Genomic DNA, 20,767 nt, shown 5'->3' on the forward strand with positions numbered 1-20,767 from the left:
AGTAGCCTACAGAGTTTGTTTATACCTGCTTTAAAAGGTAACTTTAGCCTTGTTTCCACCCAAACAGCCTGGTTCAGTTCAGTTTGGTACACATTAGAATGGTTATTTTTCCATTTCCATTGTGAAAATTTGTGGATGGTTACCTCTCTGTTGGGGTTAGGGTTAGGGTTAGACAGACTGAAGTCTGTTGATTGGTCAAGAGAGAACTGTCACTCTTGCTTAGTGCTGAGTTGTGGCTGGTTTTGAAGCTTATGTGATCACTGTTGACTGTGGCAAGTTTTACATACATTTGCAAACTATAACTATAAAATGAAAGTATGTTTTGCTGCCTCTTGCAGCAGCTGTAGACTGAGAAAAAAATAGTTAATTCACCCTGCTGTTCAAAGGCTACTGCCAGCAGCTGCCGGCAACTTTTTAGCCTGGTAAGACCATCCTGAAATCAGTCTGGATTTGATGCCGCCCCAAACCCTTTCCAGAAATTAAAATCCGATTGGGCCAATCAAGGATCTGCTCCATACTTGACAACATAAGCAACCAATGAGGGACTGCGTTGCAGTTGATGACGTAAAATGCAGGCTGCAGCTTACAGAATAGTAATGGTGGCTGGAGTCAGTAACAACAAATAAACAAGAACAAGTGTACACACTTGCTCCTTGGAGGAAAATATGGTTCTTCTAACTGAATTTGGCAAAAGCTTGATTTATTAACTGGCTCCACAGGTGATGAAGAGGATGTTCCCCACTGTTTTGTTTCGCTGATTGGCTGAAGGAGTTTGTCAAGGCGAGTACTCCCACCCACTTAAAGTGTTGGGGACGGCAGCAAGTCCAGACTGATACAGAGCCAAATAGAATGTCGAGCTCGCGTCATCAGAGTGGTCATACCAGGTTACCAACTTTTTGGTGGAATCTTTTCTTGCATGTTACTCAGTGCATGAAATGACAACGTATGGCTCGTACTGCTTGATAGGACTCTGTACAAACCTGCTATTTTTTTCACGTGAATATCCCATTGAGACAGACTCCCATTCCAGCTTGTTCTTGTTTGTTGCGAAAATATTGGCATGTCAGCCCTATTCTGTGGAGGATAAAGTTTATAACAAGGTGCAGACTGTCCTCTGTATCACCAGTAAAGGGGGAACACAGTGAGAGCTGGATGGAGCAGTGAGTTATCAACTCTGCCTAGATAGAGTACTGTCTGTGGTGGAAATGCTAAGTAGGTCTAGGGTCTAGGTACATGTCCGTAGGGGTTACTTTTAGTTTTTAAGGTACTATACCAAAAGTTCTTGGTGGAAACACGGCTTTTGGCAGTTTTTAACCTCGACCCTATTCTCCCATGTTTTTGTGTGTGTGAGTGATTAATGGGGACAACAATTTTTTGAAATTGGTCCAGAACTGAGAGTGGCCTAACACGCTGCAAATGTAATCCCTATGGGCACTGTAAATTGTTATGTCCATGTTTATTTTTGTCACTGACAGGCTCACATTGTTATTCTAAGTGTCTGACAACATTATGGCAAGGATCCCAACAGACCTTTTTGTTAAAGAGCAAAATTCTTTTTGTTTAACCAGAAAGGGCCCCGTCTTCAAACAGACCAGACTACATTTAAATAAACAGTCATTTTAGCATGTATAGAGCCAGCATATTTTCAAATCTAACTGAGTGAATGAAGGATTTATTTCAACAAAACCACAGTTGGTGATTGTTGGAACAGTGGAAAGACAATCCAAAACTGTTTTTGTGAGTTGTATTTTGTTTCTGTCGACTTTGAATGAGGTGTGTATCACAATGATAAAATTACTGTTTATTTAAAAGGGGGCTGGTGGGTTTGACCCAAGCAATTTCGAGGCTGTTTTCGGTCAAACAAAAAGGATCTTGCTCTTTGAATAATAGGTCAAGCTGTGTAGGATTTTTTTCTATAATGGTGTCAGACACTAAGAATTACAGTCTGAGCACTTCTAGTGGACATGGTGCTCAATTGCCCACAGGGATTACATTGCAGCCTGTTTTGCCGCTGCTATCTGCAGTGGTCTCGCTCAACACTGGAATGACACTGGAATCCTATTAGTCACAAAACATGGGAAAATAGGGTCCAGGTTGAAAAATACCAAAGTTACCCTTTAATATGAGCATAGTAATATGTAATACATTTGTATGACACAGCTACAGGATCTGTAATGTGGGTGTTTTAGAATGATGTGTGAATGCTTCAAACAAGAGAAGATGTTTGTCCCCTTCTTCCATTTTGCCAGCATGAATGTGTGCATTGTGCAAACCCAAGAGTGTAGGTGTCATGTGATCCTGATGCCACTGCTCTGTGTCACTGTCCATCAGACCTTCTCTTCTCTGGTGCTGAAGACCTTCTCCAGTGACTGCAAGAGGATGTCAGGGGAGATTTTTGAACAGACCATGCCTTCTGCTGTACACTGGAGACCCAGCCTCAGGACAGGTACTGAAGTCTGACTGTTATTAATGGTTAGTCTAGGGTCAGTCTATGTATGAAGTCATACCACAGATCTTTGCTGATCCCTTGGAGAGGATGAAACTTATAATGTCAGCTCAGCCTGTCTCTAAAGAGTATAGAGACAATCTCTTGATTGCTTCGGTGGGACAGGTGCGATGTTTAGAAGATGTGTCATGTGTGAGACCCACCGCCAGGAGATTTAAAAAGCAAGCTAGAAGCAGTAAGCAGCTAACTTAAAGGTAGGATCTGGAGGATTTTCAAACAAAACAAAATATAGACATATACAAATGAAATCCTGCTTAATCATCACCTATGGGGCTTCTACTCATGTGTGGTGGTGACTCTGTCTGCAGAGCTCCTGCCCTCTGCCTGTATTTTGATGTTTTTGTGAGCTCGGACCGCTTCTAGGCGGAGATTTCCCCAGCCAATGAGAGAGCGCAGGTGCCGTGCCCGAGCGTGTCCGAGCGTGTCCGAGCGTGCACCAGCGCGAGCCTTGCCTGAACCTCTTCTGTGAAGCCTTCTTCCGTACCTCGGGGCTCCGTACACCCAGGAGAGTTGAGCCTGATAGGAGGGGCCAAATTTGAATGTGTGTTTACAAACAGCAACTGGAAAATCCTCCAGACCCTACCTTTAAAGAAGAAGAACAGTGACTGAAATGTCCCCAAAGTGGGGAGACAATGAGGAGCATAGCTCCTTACCCTCTGAGCACTAGACGAGAACAGAGATCAGTTGCTGCAGTGTTGCACATCAAGCCCGTCACGCACTTCCAGGAAGCCTTCATGCTGTCTAAAACCACACAGTGGGGTGGCATTATGATGCTGTTGTTTGGCTCTGTCAAAAAAGCAAAGGGATGTCATAGCAGCCCTGTCGTACAGTCTCTGTGTAAAGAGTGCTATTATCAATCAGAGGAGCACCAGTACATGTCTGATTTGAGTTTTTTAGGTATACTGTACTGTACTGAATTTTTAAGGGTCATTTATACATAGAATTGCTGCAAAATCTTTCAACCCCCATTGCAAATTTTATTGGCAAAATTTACAAACTTTCAGCTGTTCGCAATAAACAAATCAAACATGAACTATTTAAATAGCTCAACACAACTAATATTTACAAGTGGTTTCTCCAAATTAAACACAAAATGGCACTATTAATGACTACTGCAATTTTAAAATTTTTCAACCCCCTGAATAGAATCCCTCATAAGAGCACACATTTGCAAATCAGGTGTTGTCTCAAGCACACCTGATGCAACTAATCAAGGGCTTCATTAGTTGCATCAGGTGTGCTTGAGAAAGAACACATCAAGTACGTGGACTGGCCAGAGGTTTACTGATGGTGACGTTTGATTGCATGTTGAGAAATATGGTTTAGTCAAGAGGCTTACAAAAAGTTAAGGGGTGATCCTTGCCTTGCATAAAGAAGGAAAAGGACACAAGAAGATAACAAAGGCACTGAATGTTCCTAAAGATACAGTTCACAAGTTCAAAGTTAAAGGAACATTGACTACACTACCTGGACATGGCAGAAAGAGGAAGCTATCAACGACTTTCACCAGATTGCTCAAGAGGCATGTGGTCAACAGCCATTGTGAATGCAAATTGAGAGTAGATTTACGAAAACAGCTCATAGTCCATTGTGAAGTGGTCAGAAACACAGTGTGCTGCAAATCATGTGGAGCTGATAGGAGGATGCAGTAAAAATGACCTATGAAAGGAAAAAGCTTTGATATACAGAGCTGGCAACAGAAGCAGAGGAGCATGGTTGGAAACGAGAAGGACATCCCCTGGAGGTTGGATGTAGGGACTTTGTGGGCAGATCACTTTTGTCCCTGTTAACTGAACTGGGCATTCGAGGGTGTAGCCTAAAACAGGAAGTGAAAACATGTTTGACACTGCAGCCAATTCCAGTGACTGGCTGTGAGTTAGAAGAAAGTATGCACAGAATACTAAACATATAATGTTGATCAGTGACATTCCAGACAGGATTGTACAACTCTAATTCCAAAAGAGTTGGGATGCTGTGTAAAACGTAAATAAAAACAGAATGCAATGATTTGTGAATCCTTTATGACCTGTATTTAATTGAATACAGTACAAAGATGAGGTATTACACGCTCAAACTGATCAACTTAATTGTGTTTTGTAATTATACACTTATTCTAGATTTGATGTCAGCAACACATTCCAAAAAGTTGCAACAGGAGCAACAAAAGACTGGGAAAGTTGTGGAATGCTCAAAAACAATTGTTTAGAACATTCCAAAGGTAAACAGGTTAATTAGTAACAGGTGATAGTATCATGATTGGGTATTGGGTATGGGTAGGGATTTTTTACCATCTACAATCCATAATATCATCAAAAAATTCTGAGATTCCAGAGAAATCTTTGCAAGTAAGGGGCAAGGCTGAAAACCAACAATGGATGCCCATGATCATCGATCCATCAGGCAGCACTGCATTATAAAACTGACATGACTGTATAAAGGATATCACTATGTGGACTCTGGAACACCTCCGAAAATCATTATTGGAAAACACAGGTCATCACTGCATCTACTGCATCAAGTTAAGAATGCAATTATTTGCAAATCCTCTTGGACCAATATTCAGTTGAATACAGTACAAAGACAATATTCTTAATGTTTAAACTGATAAACTTAATTGTTCTTTGTTAATATACACTCATTTTGAGTTTGATGCCTGTAGCACGTTCCAAAAAAGTTGAGACAGAAGCAACAAAAGACTTTTGAAGTTTTGCAATGCTCACAAAACGCCTGTTTGGAACATTCTGCAGGTGAACAGGTTAATTAATGCAATGATTGGGTATCAAAGGGGCATCCTTGAAATGCTCAGTTGTGTACAAGCTAGGATTGTCACTTTTTAAATAATGTGTGGTTAAATAGTTCGAACAATGAAAAACACACAATGGCAAGGAATTTAGGGATTTCACCATCCACAATCCATAATATCATCAAAAGTTTCAGAGAATCTGGGGAAATGTCTGCATATATGGGGCAAAGCTGAAAACCTTGAAAAAACTATGACCTTTGATCCCTTAAATGGTACTGCATTAAAAACCGACATGATTGTATAAAGGATATTACTTCATGGGCTCAGGAACACTTTAGAAAACCATTGTCAGTAAACATAGTTCATCGTTGCATCTACAAATGCAAGTATCAACAACATCCAGGAGCACTGCAGACTTCTCTGAGTCTGAGCTCATATGAGATGGACTGACACAAAGTGGAAAAGTGTGCTGCGGCCTGACGAGTCCACATTTCAGATTGTTTTTGGTAATCATGGATGTTGTGTCATCCGGGCTAAAAAGGTAAAGGACCATCTAGATTGTAACCAACTCAAAGTTCAAAAGACACCATTTGTGGTGGTATAGAGGTGTGTCAGTGCCCATGGCATCATAGGTTACTTGCACATCTGTGGAGGCACCATGAATGCTGAAAGGTACATACAGGTTTTGGGGCAGCATATGCTGCCATCCAGACGACGTCTTTTTCAGGAATGTCCCTGCTTGTTCCAGGAAGACAATGAGACACATTCTGCACGTGTTCCAACAGTGCAGTTCATAGTGAAAGAGTGCAAGTACTAGACTGACCTGCCTGCAGTCCAGACCTGCCTCCCACTGAACATGTGTGGCACATTATAAAGCACAAAATGCAACCACAGAGAACCCTGGACTGTTGAGCAACTAAAGCCATATATCAAACAAGAATGGGAAATAATTTCATCTTCAAAACTTAACTTTCAAAACACAACAGTTGGTGTCCTCAGTTCCCAAACACTTAATGAGTGCTGTTAGAAGAAAATGAGATGTCACACAATGGTAAACATGCTCCATGCTCCAACTTTTTTGGAACACATTGCAGGAATTTAAAAGGTTGAGTGCGTATATACAAAAAACAAAAAGGTTTATCAGTTTGAGTATTAAATATCTTGTCTCTGTACTGTATACAACTGAATATAAATCCAAGAAAGATTTGCAAATCACTGCATTCTGTTTTTATTTATGTAAACAGTGTCCCAGGTTTTTATTTATTTATTTTGTTTGTTTTTTGTTTTTTTGGGAGTGGGGTTATCTGTTGATGATGGCAGCATGCTGATGACCCACAAGATTTGTATGCACTCTTACACTCACATGTAACTTCTCATTCAGATAAACCCATGACATTCAGATGAAGCTGCCTATCAAGGTGCCTGTTGACCAGCCACTGTAGTTTATCCTAAACATATAATGTAGATAGAAGGCCGGATCATGCTCCCAAGTATCTGCTCTTTGTTTAGGTTAGATGGTGTCGCCTGTCAAAGGGCCCTGTAGGTTTATGAAGGCAAACCCTTTTTATAACATATTAATAATAATGATAGTAATAGTAATAGTAACTTTAAAAACAAAGTTACATTACTACATTACATAACATAAATACTGGACTTCCATAGTAATACTCAACTTTGGCTACAATTTTTACCTGTGTATTGATAACTGTGTATTTCTCTGTCGTTGCACAGGTTTTCCTGGCAGTCCCAGTGAGTATGCGTGTCTGGCTGCTCAGACTGTGATTGGTCAGGTTTTAGAGGGGGTGGCACCGTTGTCTGATGATGCCCGTGTCCAAGCTCTGAGTATAACAATGACAGCTTTTATGGAGGCATGGATGGAACACATCTTGAAACATAAGATCAAATTCAGGTATGTTTTTGGCCATATCATCACACATTGATGCCACAGTGTTTTTGACCAAATCAATGACACTGTTTACAACAGAGATTAAGAATACCATGAAATGAGGCACCCCTGTAACCTAATTATTAAGGTGCATGCCACATAAAAATGCATCCACAGTTTGACACCTGGCTGAGGATCTTCGGTACATGTGATACCCTTCTGTCTCCCTGTATTTACTGTCCAGCTCTATACTGACTGTTGAATAAAGGCAACATGCCATGAAATAATCTATTTTTTTAAAAACATTTCCCAACCTGACTGAAACTAGTGCCTGGAAATCAAGAGTACTTTTCAAGCCCTGTTCAGACCAAGGATTCATGATGAGACAAAACCGTTTTAGAATGTTGCAGAGAAAAGTTGCAGCAGTGTGAACTGGCCGGTCTGATTGTAGCTCAAGCCAGCTGATGGTGTCACCTGGTGTCGGAGCTTCTTGCCCCAATCAAGAAGCTCCACAGATGATACACTGTCTCATCTCAGAATCAGAATCAGCTTTCTTGGCCAAGTACGTGTGCACGTGTGCAAGGAACTTGACTTCGGTAAACTTTGCTCTCAATGTGCCAGTGTTGACATTAAGTACTCAAAAATTAGACAAAGAAAAAGAACGTGGAAGTAGAAAATAGAAAGACTACACTAAATTCAAAATTAAATGAAGTTAATTAATATTTACAAGCCCTAAATATATGTCAAATATACAAAATATATACAAGTCTGTGAGGTAAAATAGAGCAAAGGTGCAAATGTGTTGTTAAGCCTGCCAAGCTGAAGTCCACAAACAGGATCCTTGCGTATGGAGAGTCGAGGTGATGCATGATGTAGTGTAGTCCCATGTTGACTGCATCATCCACTGACCTGTTTGCCCAGTAGGCGAACTGTAGGGGGTCCAGCAGGGGGCCTGTGATGTGGCGCAACTATAGTCTTGCAAAGGATTTCATGACCTCAGACGTCAGGGCGACGTATGTCCCTGATCTAGTAACATTGTTGTGAACCAGCAGGTTTTTAGAACATTACAGAACAGCACAGTGCAAGTAGTTGCCTGTTTCAACTCGTCTCGTCGCAAATCTTTGGTCTGTACTGGGCTTAATGCCTTGCCCTTCCTAGTGTCATGAAAGACATGGGTTTCTCTGTTTCTGCCTACAAAACTATTTTGTCAGCCTGCACACATGATTAATGTGTGTTTTGTGTTGTGTGTATGAGAGAGAGAGAGAGATTGTTCATGATGCAAAAGCAATCCCCCTCTTCTTGAGTGTGTTTAACTGGGTATATTGTGCAGCAGGCTGCTGATGTATAGCTCAGTAAGTCCTCTGAGCAGTGTTGTGTTGTTCCTCCTCAGTGTGCAGGGAGCTCTCCAGCTGAAGCAGGACTTTGATTCTATCAGAGAGTTGATCCAGTCAGACAAATATGGTCTGTCAGCTGAACTCCACCAGCGACTGCTCAGCCTCCGGTATCACACTTTGTTATATCCTGCCTTTTAACTAACCATACATGTCAGTGTAATGTAATCTCAGTTTATTGACACCAGACGAGGCTCCTATATTGATTATATAAGAGTTGTTCTGTATCTTAAATTGAACTGGGAATGTGTTTACTTAGAAAGATTTAAACCAATCAGACCTACATTTTTGTTAAAGTTTCAAAGCTGCTTCATGCACCATACATTTTTTAGACTGCTGCTATAATGGTAATACATTGATTTACACCTGACTAGCAGCTCTGTAGACCCTCTTTTGGCTGACGCAACAGGTAAAAATATGAAAGAAAAAGCACCAGAAAATATAAAATAAGCCTACTTAGTAAATTGGTTTCATTGTACTGGTGATCTGCTGAAACTTTGACAGAGTTGTAACATACTGACAGTATCCATTGTCGACTTCTTTGAAACTGTAGTCTAATGACCATGGTGAAGAGAACTTACTCCTCTGCAGATTTTTTTCAGTTACCACGCAAGTTGGGTAATCCTTTTCCTTGTCTGCAGGGTTTTTCAGCAGGTGGACTCAGCAGTGGTTTGTCTGCTCCAGCAGCCGCAGGCCAAACCATATCTACAGTCCAGAGCCTGGGAGCCTTTCACACGCTGCTGTGAGTATCACACCAGTTGGTCAGAAAGTCACAGAATGAAATCATAACCCCTTCTACACAGGGATCACACTATAGTCCCGTTATGAAGTCCCTTCTCTTTGCCTCCTTTGCATTTTTGCACAGAATCAAACAACAGCAGCATCATTTTGCTCCAGTGTGTGATTTTAGACAGCATGCTGACATCGCAGAAGCAAAAGAGGCATGACATACATGACATGTAACATTACAGCAATGGCCTCTAGTGTGGCATATAACATACATATTGGCAGCACTTTTTAAACAATAACAATGACACAACATGGCAACAACAATCATTTAATATGGCAGCTGATCTCGTCCTCTGCTCGGAGGGTAAGAACCTCGTGGACCTAAGTGTTTTCCCAGTTTTCTGATATTTTGGGCCGCCATTCTTCTCCTTTCAATTGGCTGCTAACAGCTACTTTTTAAATTTCCTGCGGTGAGTCGCACACATAACATGTCATCAAAACATCACACCCATCCTGCCCATAATCCTGTCCTGCTAGCTGTCCCTTTTAAATGGATGTCATTTTGGTGCTAGTACTACCTCTAATGCTGGCTTAAAGGCGAGACTACTCCGCACCCCCATTCAGTGATTGTACCTTTTACATAGAACGCGAGGCGGTGTTGCGGCCATAGAGTCCATTGAACCATTACCAGCTTAATAAACTGAGGTTTGGAGTCTCTGCTCTTGACCACTCCGGCTTGGTTTGAAGCCATTCCTGAGTATTTCTGGCAATGTTTGGGTTTGTTGTCATGCTGCTCCTGGGTCTCTGTCATCAGCTTTCCCTCCATGATGTTTTGCATCATGTTCTGGCTTCATGGACTATTTTTGCCAGAGCAGCTTGGATCTCTGAAGCGTTAAATTCACTTTTGAATGGCTATACATGCCTATCTAAAGACAATGGAGTTAAAATCAGTGGTGAAAGCTCAGTCGCCTTTGGTTTTAAGCCTCGACTTTGGAACGACCAGAAGGGCCCCACCTGAGGATCTAAGGCTGTGCACTGGTTCACAGGGGGTCAGCATATCAGTAATGTGGCTTGGGGCAAGACCCAGACGTGCTTTAAAAGTGATCAGTAAAATCTTAAAATCAATTCTAAAACGTACAGGGAGCCAGTGGAGGGAAGCCAGGATCCGGGTGATGTGATGTCGTCTGTTAAAACCAGTGAGAAGCCTAGCTGCTGCATTCTGAACAAGTTGGAGGCGGGAGAGAGATTTATGGTTGATGCCAGAAAGGAGGGAGTTACAGTAGTCCAGTCTTGAGAAAATGAATGCGTGAATGACTTTTTCCAGATCAGACTGAGTGAGCATTGGTTTGATTTTAGAGAAGGTTCTTAACTGATGGAAACAGGACTGTACAACTTTTTTGATATGGGGCTAAAAGCTTAAGTCTGAATCAAAAATTACTCCAAGGTTTCTGGCAGTGGGCCTAACATTTGCGGATAGGGGACCAAGACCATTTTTGATGAGGCTGATGGAGTTAGGGGAACTGAACAGGAGGATTTCAGATTTTGAGTTGTTGAGTTGTAGAAAATTTTGTGCCATCCAACAGTTAATATCATGGATACAGTCAACAACAACAGCTAGGCTTTTGCGGTCACCAGGTCTCAGTGGGAGGTATATCTTTGTGTCATCCGCGTAGCAGTGAAAAGAGACATTATGGCGTTGAATAATCTGACCAAGTGGGAGCATATAAATAGCGAATAAAATAGGACCTAAAACTGAACCCTGCGGTACACCACAGGTAATATGAGCTGTAGAAGAGGAGTGGTTACCTATGGTGACCGCAAAGGTTCTCTCTAAAAGATAAGACTGAAACCAACTAAGTGCAGTGTTCCTGATCCCAACCCAGGTTTTAAGACGATTTATTAAAATGCCATGATCAACAGTGTCAAAAGCTGCACTGAGGTCTAAAAGAATTAAAATGGCACCATCCCCCCTGTCGACTGCTAAAAGAAGGTCATTAGGTACCTTGAGGAGGGCCGTTTCTGTGCTGTGTAAAACTCTAAAACCTGACTGAAATTTCTCAAAGATGTTGTTATGCCACATAACACCTTATACAACTATGCTATCATCATTATTATTATTATTATTATCATTATTATTAGTATTAGTATTATTATGCTGTTAATGCTATTACTACTGCCAAACTGAAAAAGAGCTAAATTAACCTATAAACCAACATGCATATCTGGTCAAAAAAATTCTCAGCAAATATTACCGTTGACATCCGTAGCAACAAAGTATCTGTATTTTTAGTGGTTAACTTCTGACTGAGTTGCCATTGTGTTCACATTCATACGGCACTGCACAAACTGTCTCGTACTTCAGCACAATTCAAATCTGTTATGGTTGTTGAAGATTGTGATTAAAGGCTTCAAAGGGCTCCTAATGCAAATGATATTTTTTTGGGACAATGTTTCAAATACTTAACAATAAATTGTGCTACATTTTGACTGTTTTCCCTTTTTTAGACTAGTCGAGTAGTCTTAATTAAAATTTTCATTTAGTCAACAGGGAAATTAGTCGCGAGGAACATCCCTACATGATACTGTGAGCAGTACATTTCAAGATGTAGCCCAGTAGCAAGAAGAAGATGTTGGCATTGTACACCTTTGCATACCACTTATATGTTACATTTGCACGTTTAACACTTAACATTTCAATATCTATAAGTGACATAGTATATGAGCTGCTTTTCATATGGGGATGGATGGGGATGTGGATGTTGTGCCACCTAGGGGAAATGTCTGCCGGGTGAGACGCCTGGCAAGCTGCAGATCATTGCTTGAGACCAAAAAACAACAAAACCAGGTGTTTTTAGCAGGTCATTGCAGCTTATTAGCCACCAAATGCAGGTGTGTTTTACCATCCTGTTGCTGCTTTTCCAGGGTGGAAAGTGTCACAAAAAGTGGTTCTTTATTACTGAGACATTGCTGTGATTTCAGCCTAAGACTGTTTTTTTTTTTTTTTTTTAATGGACCTGCACTTGTGTAGCACCTTTCTAGTCTTCCAGCCACTCAAAGCTTTTACACTATGAGTTACATTCATTCATTCACACACACTGGTGGCTGAGGCTACCATGCAAGGTGCCACATGCCTTTAAGTTGCAGTTTTTAACACACACACCAATGGAAGCATCTTCGGGAGAAATTTGGGGTTCAGTATCTTGTCCAGGGATACTTCGACATGCAGACTGGAGGAGCCGGGGATCGAACTGCTGATCTTCCAATTAGTAGACAACCTATTCTACCTCTGAGCTGCAGCTGCCCAAGCATAATCTTTTCCTAAACCTAACCAAGTGGTTTTTGTTCCTAACATAACCACATGTTAACCACAGTGTTGTTGAAACATTAAGTTTCAGTGTATCTGCTACATGATAAATGTCAATGTACGATATCCATGATTTGCAGAAACTTATGTTGCCAACATTTTTTCTGCCGATTGGGTTATAAGATGGATCATCATCAATGTTATTCTTCTCAGGGGCAAAAATTACACTACAGTATTGAATTTATTTTAACAGAAATGAATTTTTTGGTGGCATCATGATGCTGTGGTTAGCAATGTTGCCTCACAGCAAGAGGGTTTATGGTTTGAACCTGGGGTGTGGGAGCCCGTCTGTGTGGAGTTTGCATGTTCTCCCTGTGTCAGTGTGGGTTTACTCCAGGTTCTCTGGCTTCCTCCCACAGTCCAAAGACATGCATGTTAGGTGAATTAGTGACTGTAAATTGTCCGTAGGTGTGTATGTGAGTGGGAAAGGTTGTCTGTCTCTATGTGTCAGCCCTGCGATAGTCTGGTGACCTGCACAAAATGTGTCCCACCTCTCGCCCAGTGTCAGCGGGGATAGGCTCCAGCCCTACGTGACCCCCATCAGGATAAGTGGTTACGGAAAATGAATGAATGAATGAGAAATGCATTTTGTTGATAGACAACTTTAATGGGTGCAGTAATTTATGGTTTTATAAAGAGAAAATAAAATGAGTGTGAGGAGAGGCCAGTGGCAGTAACCTCTGTGTGCAACTCTCCAGGTCCAGCCAACAGCAGCAGAAACAGCATTGATGTGGTGGCAAGCAGTATAACCAACCTGAGGTGTATGGAGGGTGAGGACCTGCATCAGTCCGATCCCTCAGATGTGACCACTGACCTCCCTCCAGTGGACCCATCCACCCCTGAAGAGCCGTACCTTGCTCCAAGGTACATTTTTACAACTGTGATTTGTTTTTGATTTGATTTTTGATCAGTGATATGATTTAGAATACCTGTCCCTCCCTTAAAGTACCTCCTAAGGTTCTGTGTTATTAATGTGTTTTGTGGCCCAAAAGTAAACCCTTTTGTGATGAAATGTAATAGTAAGAATTGTACTGTCTTTATTTTGTGCTCCCAGTGTAGCTCTGGGTGTTGCTCAGCGGGAATGGCTGGACCTGAGGATCCACAGCAGCACTCGACGCTGGAGGTTGCCAGGACTGCAGTGTCTCTCTAAGTCTGAACCTTGAATACACAGACCTTGCAGAGATCTGACACACACACACACACACACACACACACACATCACTTGAATCTCTCTGGCTCTCTGTCTCTTCGGTTTACTGACAACAAACACAGTATAAAGTAAATATCCAGTCTTGTTGTTTATATGGTGTATATTTTGCAAATAAGACCATGATACCTCTGGAGGTTACTTTTGGGTGTAATATATGTTATAAATTGATATAAAAATGAATTTAGCAATGTCAAAAATATTTCTATTTAATAACAAAAGTATTTGTATAACCACATATTTTATATACTCCTGATTAAAATACATAATTTCATCATCATTACTTCCTGATAAAATGTTTTTTTGTTTTCTGCGCACATAATTTTTATGTGCATATGGTGCCTTCCATACTTTGCTGTATGGTGATGGATTTAACAAATGGTAACAAATAGCTTTGCAGCTTCTTGAGAAGTGTTGACGAACAGCTCTCTTTAGCTCAGCTAGATTTAGAAGTATTCAAGTCTGGGCTTTATGACTTCACTGCTCTTTTTTCTGCACATTCAATAGTACAATCTGCCAAAAGTTCAATACAGCAACATTTTGACCCCAAGGTGTGCCTTAGGCAAAAGGAAAAGAAAAGACAAAACAAAAACTAGACCTGCAGTTAGGAGATCACATGATCAAACTCCTATATTCCAAAGATGATTTTTGGTGCATTCTGCTCCAGGCTGTGTTCATTATTTGCCATTTTGAAGTGTCCTAAAAAGGGAATAATAAGGGGTGATTTGCAGCTGGCATCTGACTCAGAGTCCAAAGATAAGGGGGACACCCAGGCTACTCTAAATGACAGTGTCCAAAAATCTTAGAGGGGTAGTGATCTGTAGGAAAAAAAACCCTCCAATCAGAGTCCTGTACTGAGTCAGGTATTGGGTCCAGTTAAGTGTATACATATATATATATTATATATATATATAAATTCACCGGAACAGGCAAAAATGAAGTACACACAGGCGGGCAGTAGGTGAGACCAAAAATATATTTTTTATTTTTCAGAATAACAAATGAAAAAGATGTGCTGTATATGTGTAATATTTTGACATCTAAATCACTATTATCACTGCAGTTCCTTTCATTTTGTAAGTCAATGACACAAGTATATATAAATATAAATATATATAAATATATGAGAATATGCACTACTAAAGGCTCTGTGTCAGAATGTAGTTTGCATGTACTTGATAAGACCGGTGACTGCGTCAGAGGTTTTGGAGGATCCGGCTTGGATAAAAGTGTGCATTGTTCTACCAGATGGCGTGTGAGGGAGACCAGACTGGGGTAGTCTGTTTGCAACTTTTAGTGTTGCCAACAGTGAAGACAACCAAGCAGGGGGGCTGTTCCTGGTTTAAGCAGGGAGGTTAGATAAGTAGAGAGGGTCTCACGCCATCCAACCGCCTCAAGCAGGTCATCTGCTATCACCATCTTGCATATCCTGGTAGTCCAGATCAACCTGAGATCTGGTGAAGTGGTTTCAATTGCGTTATTGAACCAGATGGTTGCAGATGTTGGAGACAGGAAAACGAAGCATTGCAACTGTTATTACAATAAGAATACAATACAGTATTCACAGGTAGCAGGACAAACAGGGAGTTTAATGGAGCCCAATAAATCATTTTTGTGGTTCAATCCAGTCATGATGAGTCGGGCTGCGAGGGACAAAATTGGATCCCCCCCCTTTGAATGAGTTATGGATGCCCTTCAAAGAAAAGTAGAATAGAAAAGAGATTAAATTAGTTTTAATCTGGATCTGAGTGGTCTGTGCATCATCCGTTCATTCAGTTATTTCATTTAATTTGGAAAATAGAAGACGTTTGTCCTCTGACTGTGGCTGGCATCAAGAGGAGAACACGCTGTATTTCATTGTTTTCATCTGTAGCTTGGGTCAAATGCACAAAAAAACATGTGCTATTCACTATTTGTTTCATGCGCAGAAAGCAGTGCTTTGAGTGGTCAGAAGACTAGAGAGGGGCTTTACAAATGCAAGTCTATTTTTCATTATCACGCTTAGTATAGTATTAAAACAGACTAGCACTGTGGGTCTGTTCTGTTACGTGTTTGGTATTATTATCCCAGTAGTGTTAAAATGGAAGCAAAGTTTCACTGTATTACATAGGTCCAATCCAGAGTCCAAACTAAAATAAATGTATTAGAAAAAGAATGTCCAAAATGTATGTAAAGGTAATTTGACTCTGACTTTGACCTAAATGCATTTCCTTGAATTCTGGTGTCCTGAAATGTATTACAAATTGAAGGGGCGTCCCTAGTTTAGTTGAAAATAACACCTCAAATGTTTTTCTGCACTGTTTGGGTCCAAAACTAAACATGTTTTGAACATCAAGACACGGGGGCTGGCAACCATCTTGGATTTGACCTCTCATGGTCCTCATAGGGCGAATCTGACTTCTCTCCTTAACTGAAAATAAACGTTATGGTATGCACTGTTAGAAATGTCATGCTTTCCTCAAAAAAATTACAAATTTTCCACTATTGTGTTTGCTAATTGATATCAGCTTCACATTGACTGGCATATTCAAGTATGTGTCTAGTAACATCTGATCAAAGTCATGTAGGTGTACAGTAACACGTGTTTTTGATTTAACTAAGATTTGTTTGTGTAAGTTTGTTTAAGGGGATTTCAGCAGGGTCCTCATAGTTACTCAGATTCATTGAGAGCTCCCTCAGAAAGTGGAGCCTTTCCACCAAATCTAACTATGATTATTTGATATAAATGCAATTCCTTCATTTAAGTGTCTCTGAGTGAAATATAGTCTAAACTAGCAGAAACCCTTAGTTGTTTAATCCCAATAGATAATTCGCAGCTGTTCCTCAATCTGAGGTGTTTGTTAGCCCAAAAGAAAGCCTGATGGACACACAGTTTCCAAATCAAAGCAAATTTATTTATGGAGCACTTAACACAAAACGTGTGATACAAGGACTTATAGATCCAATACAGAGCAGGGTTCCTACACATTTGAAATTTCAAAATTCCATACTTTTCCATACCCTAATTTCCAGACTTCTCTGCTTTTTTTTTCAGAGAATATGTGACATCTGAGTAAATATATCATTGTATCATATTTCACATCATATTTAATTATTCTTAATAGGTGATTGTGGCCAAGTACCATAATGGCATGCAAATAAAAACTCAGGTAAGTTCAATGTCTGGGCTGAGGCAAAAAGGTTGGGACTCTGGGTGCAAGTGATGCAGTAACGAGACGTCTGTGTTTTTTCCTTTCATGTGGCTCAGAATCGCCTTCTCCCCCATGTTGGCGATGTCAAATGATTTCACACAAAGCTTGCATCTAGCTCTGTGTGTGAATTGGGAATCCTTGGCCAACCAGTATTTATATACGGTATCGTCAAGCCATCCATCCAAAAACTTGCATCTACCCATTGTGAACCACGTGAAACTTGTCTTCTTGTCGAAGGTGCAGTGTTGGAGTGAAACTTGATACCTGGGGGGCTGGAGGAGGGTCATGGGTCATCAGACTGGACATACCACTTGTCAATCAGGTAAACGAGGCGGTATGTTTTCTGAGACGTTTGCTCTCACACAAACTGCGCTTGGCCCGGCATAAAACACGATCCAGATTGATTAAATTATTTTTGAAAATACCTATTTTTCTATTTTAGAAAACAGTATTTTAGAACAGTGGTAATAGTCTGGAAACATAAATATTTTTCCATACTTTATTTTTCATTTTCCATACTTTTTAATACCTGGAAATTGATCAAATTTATTTCCATACTTTTCCATACTTTCCATACTTGTGTAGGAACCCTGACAGAGACATTATTAGCTGAATTCAAGGATCCGTTTAAGGTGGCTATACAAAACAGGATTGCACACTGGGAAGAAGTTGTAGCCAGATCAAAAATAAGCATCTCAGATATAATCAGCCAACATATGGAGTGAATCACAAGATTTTTAAAGAGCCCAAACTTAAAAAAGGAAGATTAAACCTACATTATTTGTGCATTGCCATTTTTTTAAAGTATATCTTATATAATCCCCCATAATACATATAGTAGCTGTTACATACATGCACATAATAAAATAAGGCAACATCAGCATCATTTACTATGTGAAATTTATCAATTTAACGGTGCTCTTCTGTGATACCCAAAACAATTCATTCTGATCTATGTATGCAGGGATTTTGTTTCTATGCATCACTGTTTTCTGGAGAATATTAGATCTTAGAACAAAAATGAAAAGAGAGAAGATGTTTACAGCAGCTTCAAGCCCACAAATAAGTAATACTTCATATTAGAGGTCTGTGTATTTTTCTGTATAATTTTCAATTAAGGTTCCTGGAAATACCTTTGTCATTAGGAAATACTTACAGGTAAAATGGAGTAACCTGGACAATTTTAACTTTCAAATCACCTAGTTGTTTTCAGGAAATTTATAAAGAGATTTTTAGGACAGTGCCCTTTATTCAGAAATCAGAATCAGTTTTACTGGCCAAGAATGTGAATACATACAAGGAATTTGACCACAATTTATATCTATAACTCTATATAACTGTAAAGCACCAGAAACCCTGAATACATACATCACTGAATAGAAGTCCTGCTGACATGTTGTATCTCTAACTTCTCATTTTTCACCATTGTAGGTGCCAGCTATTGTTATTGTAATATTTTGTATTAAGTTTCTTTGCATGCCATATTTGGTCACTTACGAGGATGTGAGTCACATGGTGTTGGTGGTACGTCAGCAGCGGTAGTAGTAAAATCAGCTGTTCTTCACCGGGCGGTTCTTATGAATGAACAGAGAGGGTGAGGGGGGAAGTCTCACTTTTGCTGACCGCTTTGATCGCTTTTGATCGGTCAACACTAGCAAAAGGAATTGTTTTTAGACTTTGGGAAGTTGTTTCACTGTTTATCAGCAATAAATATGTAAAACGCAACATCTTTGGAGCGAAGATTTGTTGACATGCCAGCGCGTCCGGCAGGTAAAGTTTTTCCCCTACTTAGCCTCTTGGCGACTATATTTTTGCTTTTTGGATAGTCGCTCTACAACTATGACTGACAAAGAATGAAACGAGAAACTGCAGAGGAAAAAAAACTTTAAAAAACAGCCAAAACTGAAAATGCTCAAGCAAATGTAAAGGTTAACATTTAGTTGTTTTGTTGGACATTTAAAGTGTGTACCACAGACATCAAGACATGTTGATCAGACATGGAGAGCTGGACAAAGAAGAGAAACTGTGAGTTTAGGGCTCGTAAGGATCCAAAATGGAAGTCCTGTCTAAGGTGTTGTGGGTTTGTAGGATTCTTTTTGCCCAATCTATTGAAGGATTGGGATGAGATCATGGAAAACTCTTTTAAGGCCTCAGGTTCTTGGTCCTCAAGAATGCTCTAATCATTTCATGGTGAAATTTTCCAGCCTCTTTCATTTCTCTTCCCTTACATTTAGATTCAACGGCCTCTACATGGTGTAATGTTCTAAGTCTTTCTAGCCGATAATTTCTAGCTTCCATCGGGTGCCATAAACACTCAACTGTTCAATTCTTCATTACCATAGTGCAAGCAGTATTCCTAACAAACCCACACAAAAGAGGGTTGTGGGTTGGGATGGACCATCAGAGCCATTCAGGAAGTACTCTACCCGAGACCAGGAGCCATTATTGGGCAAAGGTTTCACCCCCAACGTCCAGCACATTACATTGTAGACATCCACCGCTCGAATTGGAGCCGCCCGAAAATTCCGCTTGAACTCTGGATGAAATGAAGTAAAGATAATTAGATAAACATCTCAAATAAATATCTTGATATTAAAATATACAAATATTTAACTTTTTCACACTTTTGTCTTTGTCTGCCTCAAAAACACCGACTACCCAGGTAAACTTCTGGGTCATGTCTAGATAACTTAGGAACCCACTGTATGGTCATATTGGTCATGTTTTGAATACACAGTGGATAACAGGAGAATGGTGTGGTTGCTTTCAGACAGATAGCTATGGTGAACCCTAAGGGTCAAATCACAACAACACTTCAAGAAACAACATTTCACAAATCACAACATTTCAGAAAACATGACATTTCAGAATACATAATATTTAACAAAACATTCCACAAAATGACATTTCATAAAACACAGCAGCATTTCACAAAACAAGGCAATTTCACAACAAAACACATTAACAAAAAAAATAAATTACAGAACAAAACATGATCATTTTACACAACACAACATTTAACAAAACAAGACGTGTGACAAAACATAGGATCATTTCACAAAACACAACATATCAGAAAACACAGGATCATTTCATAAAACCAAGCATTTTACAAAACTGACACTTCAGTGAAAAACAGCAACATTTCCCAAAACCAAAGTGAAATTACATGCTTTGTGAAATATGTTTTCTGAAATGATGCTGTGTTTTAACTTCACGGCCATCGTAGATAGCACTGTAAAGCAGGGTGTTTGCTTGACAGACACAGGTGTATAATATTGCCCTGATTGTTATTTTAAATTATGACTTGTTTATTACCGGGTCCTGTTGCCAAAAAAAAGCCTCTCATGTCAAGAAATTCATTGTCGTAACCATGCCAACCATTTTGCCACGCCGAGGGCTCTCCAGAGTCGTTTTTCCAGTATGGGAGTTTTGCCCTGTTCTGGAGACACAAAAACAAACACATACACAGTAAGGTTTTATCGATTTTTAATGGCTGCAACACTATCAATCCACATATGATTCACAATATCTACAAAATGGATCTTGAGGTGAGATTGTTGTGGTGAAACTGCTGTTTTCAAGGCTAAGAAAGAACCAACAAGCTTAAAGGTGCTACTGCCACCTGTAGATCAGTGGAATAGTGTGAAAGCATTGGCAGAAACGTGTATTGTGCCAGCCCTGTGCATGTGCATCCTCATGTGTGAGACAAATATAATGAGGCTCCATTCATAGAAAAACAGCTCCATAG

At 40.1% G+C, this 20,767-nt stretch overlaps 2 protein-coding genes across 4 annotated transcripts in view; one reads left to right on the top strand and one right to left on the bottom strand.

Annotated features, from left to right (window-relative positions):
- The window catches only part of ccdc142 (coiled-coil domain containing 142), a 54,470-nt gene extending 40,365 nt beyond the window's left edge, over window positions 1–14,105 (top strand). For all 3 annotated transcript variants that reach the window (XM_078169173.1, XM_033633919.2, XM_033633918.2), the window contains 6 exons: window positions 2,332–2,446; window positions 6,981–7,158; window positions 8,525–8,635; window positions 9,167–9,267; window positions 13,317–13,482; window positions 13,673–14,105. In XM_078169173.1, the coding sequence (XP_078025299.1) occupies window positions 2,332–2,446; window positions 6,981–7,158; window positions 8,525–8,635; window positions 9,167–9,267; window positions 13,317–13,482; window positions 13,673–13,781 (780 nt within the window). In that variant the 3' untranslated portion in view covers window positions 13,782–14,105. The remainder of the gene's footprint in view (window positions 1–2,331; window positions 2,447–6,980; window positions 7,159–8,524; window positions 8,636–9,166; window positions 9,268–13,316; window positions 13,483–13,672) is intronic.
- A 2,592-nt stretch (window positions 14,106–16,697) lies between these two features.
- enpp6 (ectonucleotide pyrophosphatase/phosphodiesterase 6) overlaps window positions 16,698–20,767 on the bottom strand; it is a 49,820-nt gene continuing 45,750 nt past the window's right edge. Inside the window, exons 7-8 of the mRNA XM_033633923.2 lie at window positions 20,335–20,458; window positions 16,698–19,552 (exon numbers count right to left, since the gene is read on the bottom strand). Of these exons, the coding sequence (XP_033489814.1) occupies window positions 19,350–19,552; window positions 20,335–20,458 (327 nt within the window). The 3' untranslated portion in view covers window positions 16,698–19,349. The remainder of the gene's footprint in view (window positions 19,553–20,334; window positions 20,459–20,767) is intronic.

This window comes from Epinephelus lanceolatus, chromosome 7 (genome assembly GCF_041903045.1).
Source record: "Epinephelus lanceolatus isolate andai-2023 chromosome 7, ASM4190304v1, whole genome shotgun sequence".
NCBI lineage: Eukaryota > Metazoa > Chordata > Actinopteri > Perciformes > Serranidae > Epinephelus > Epinephelus lanceolatus.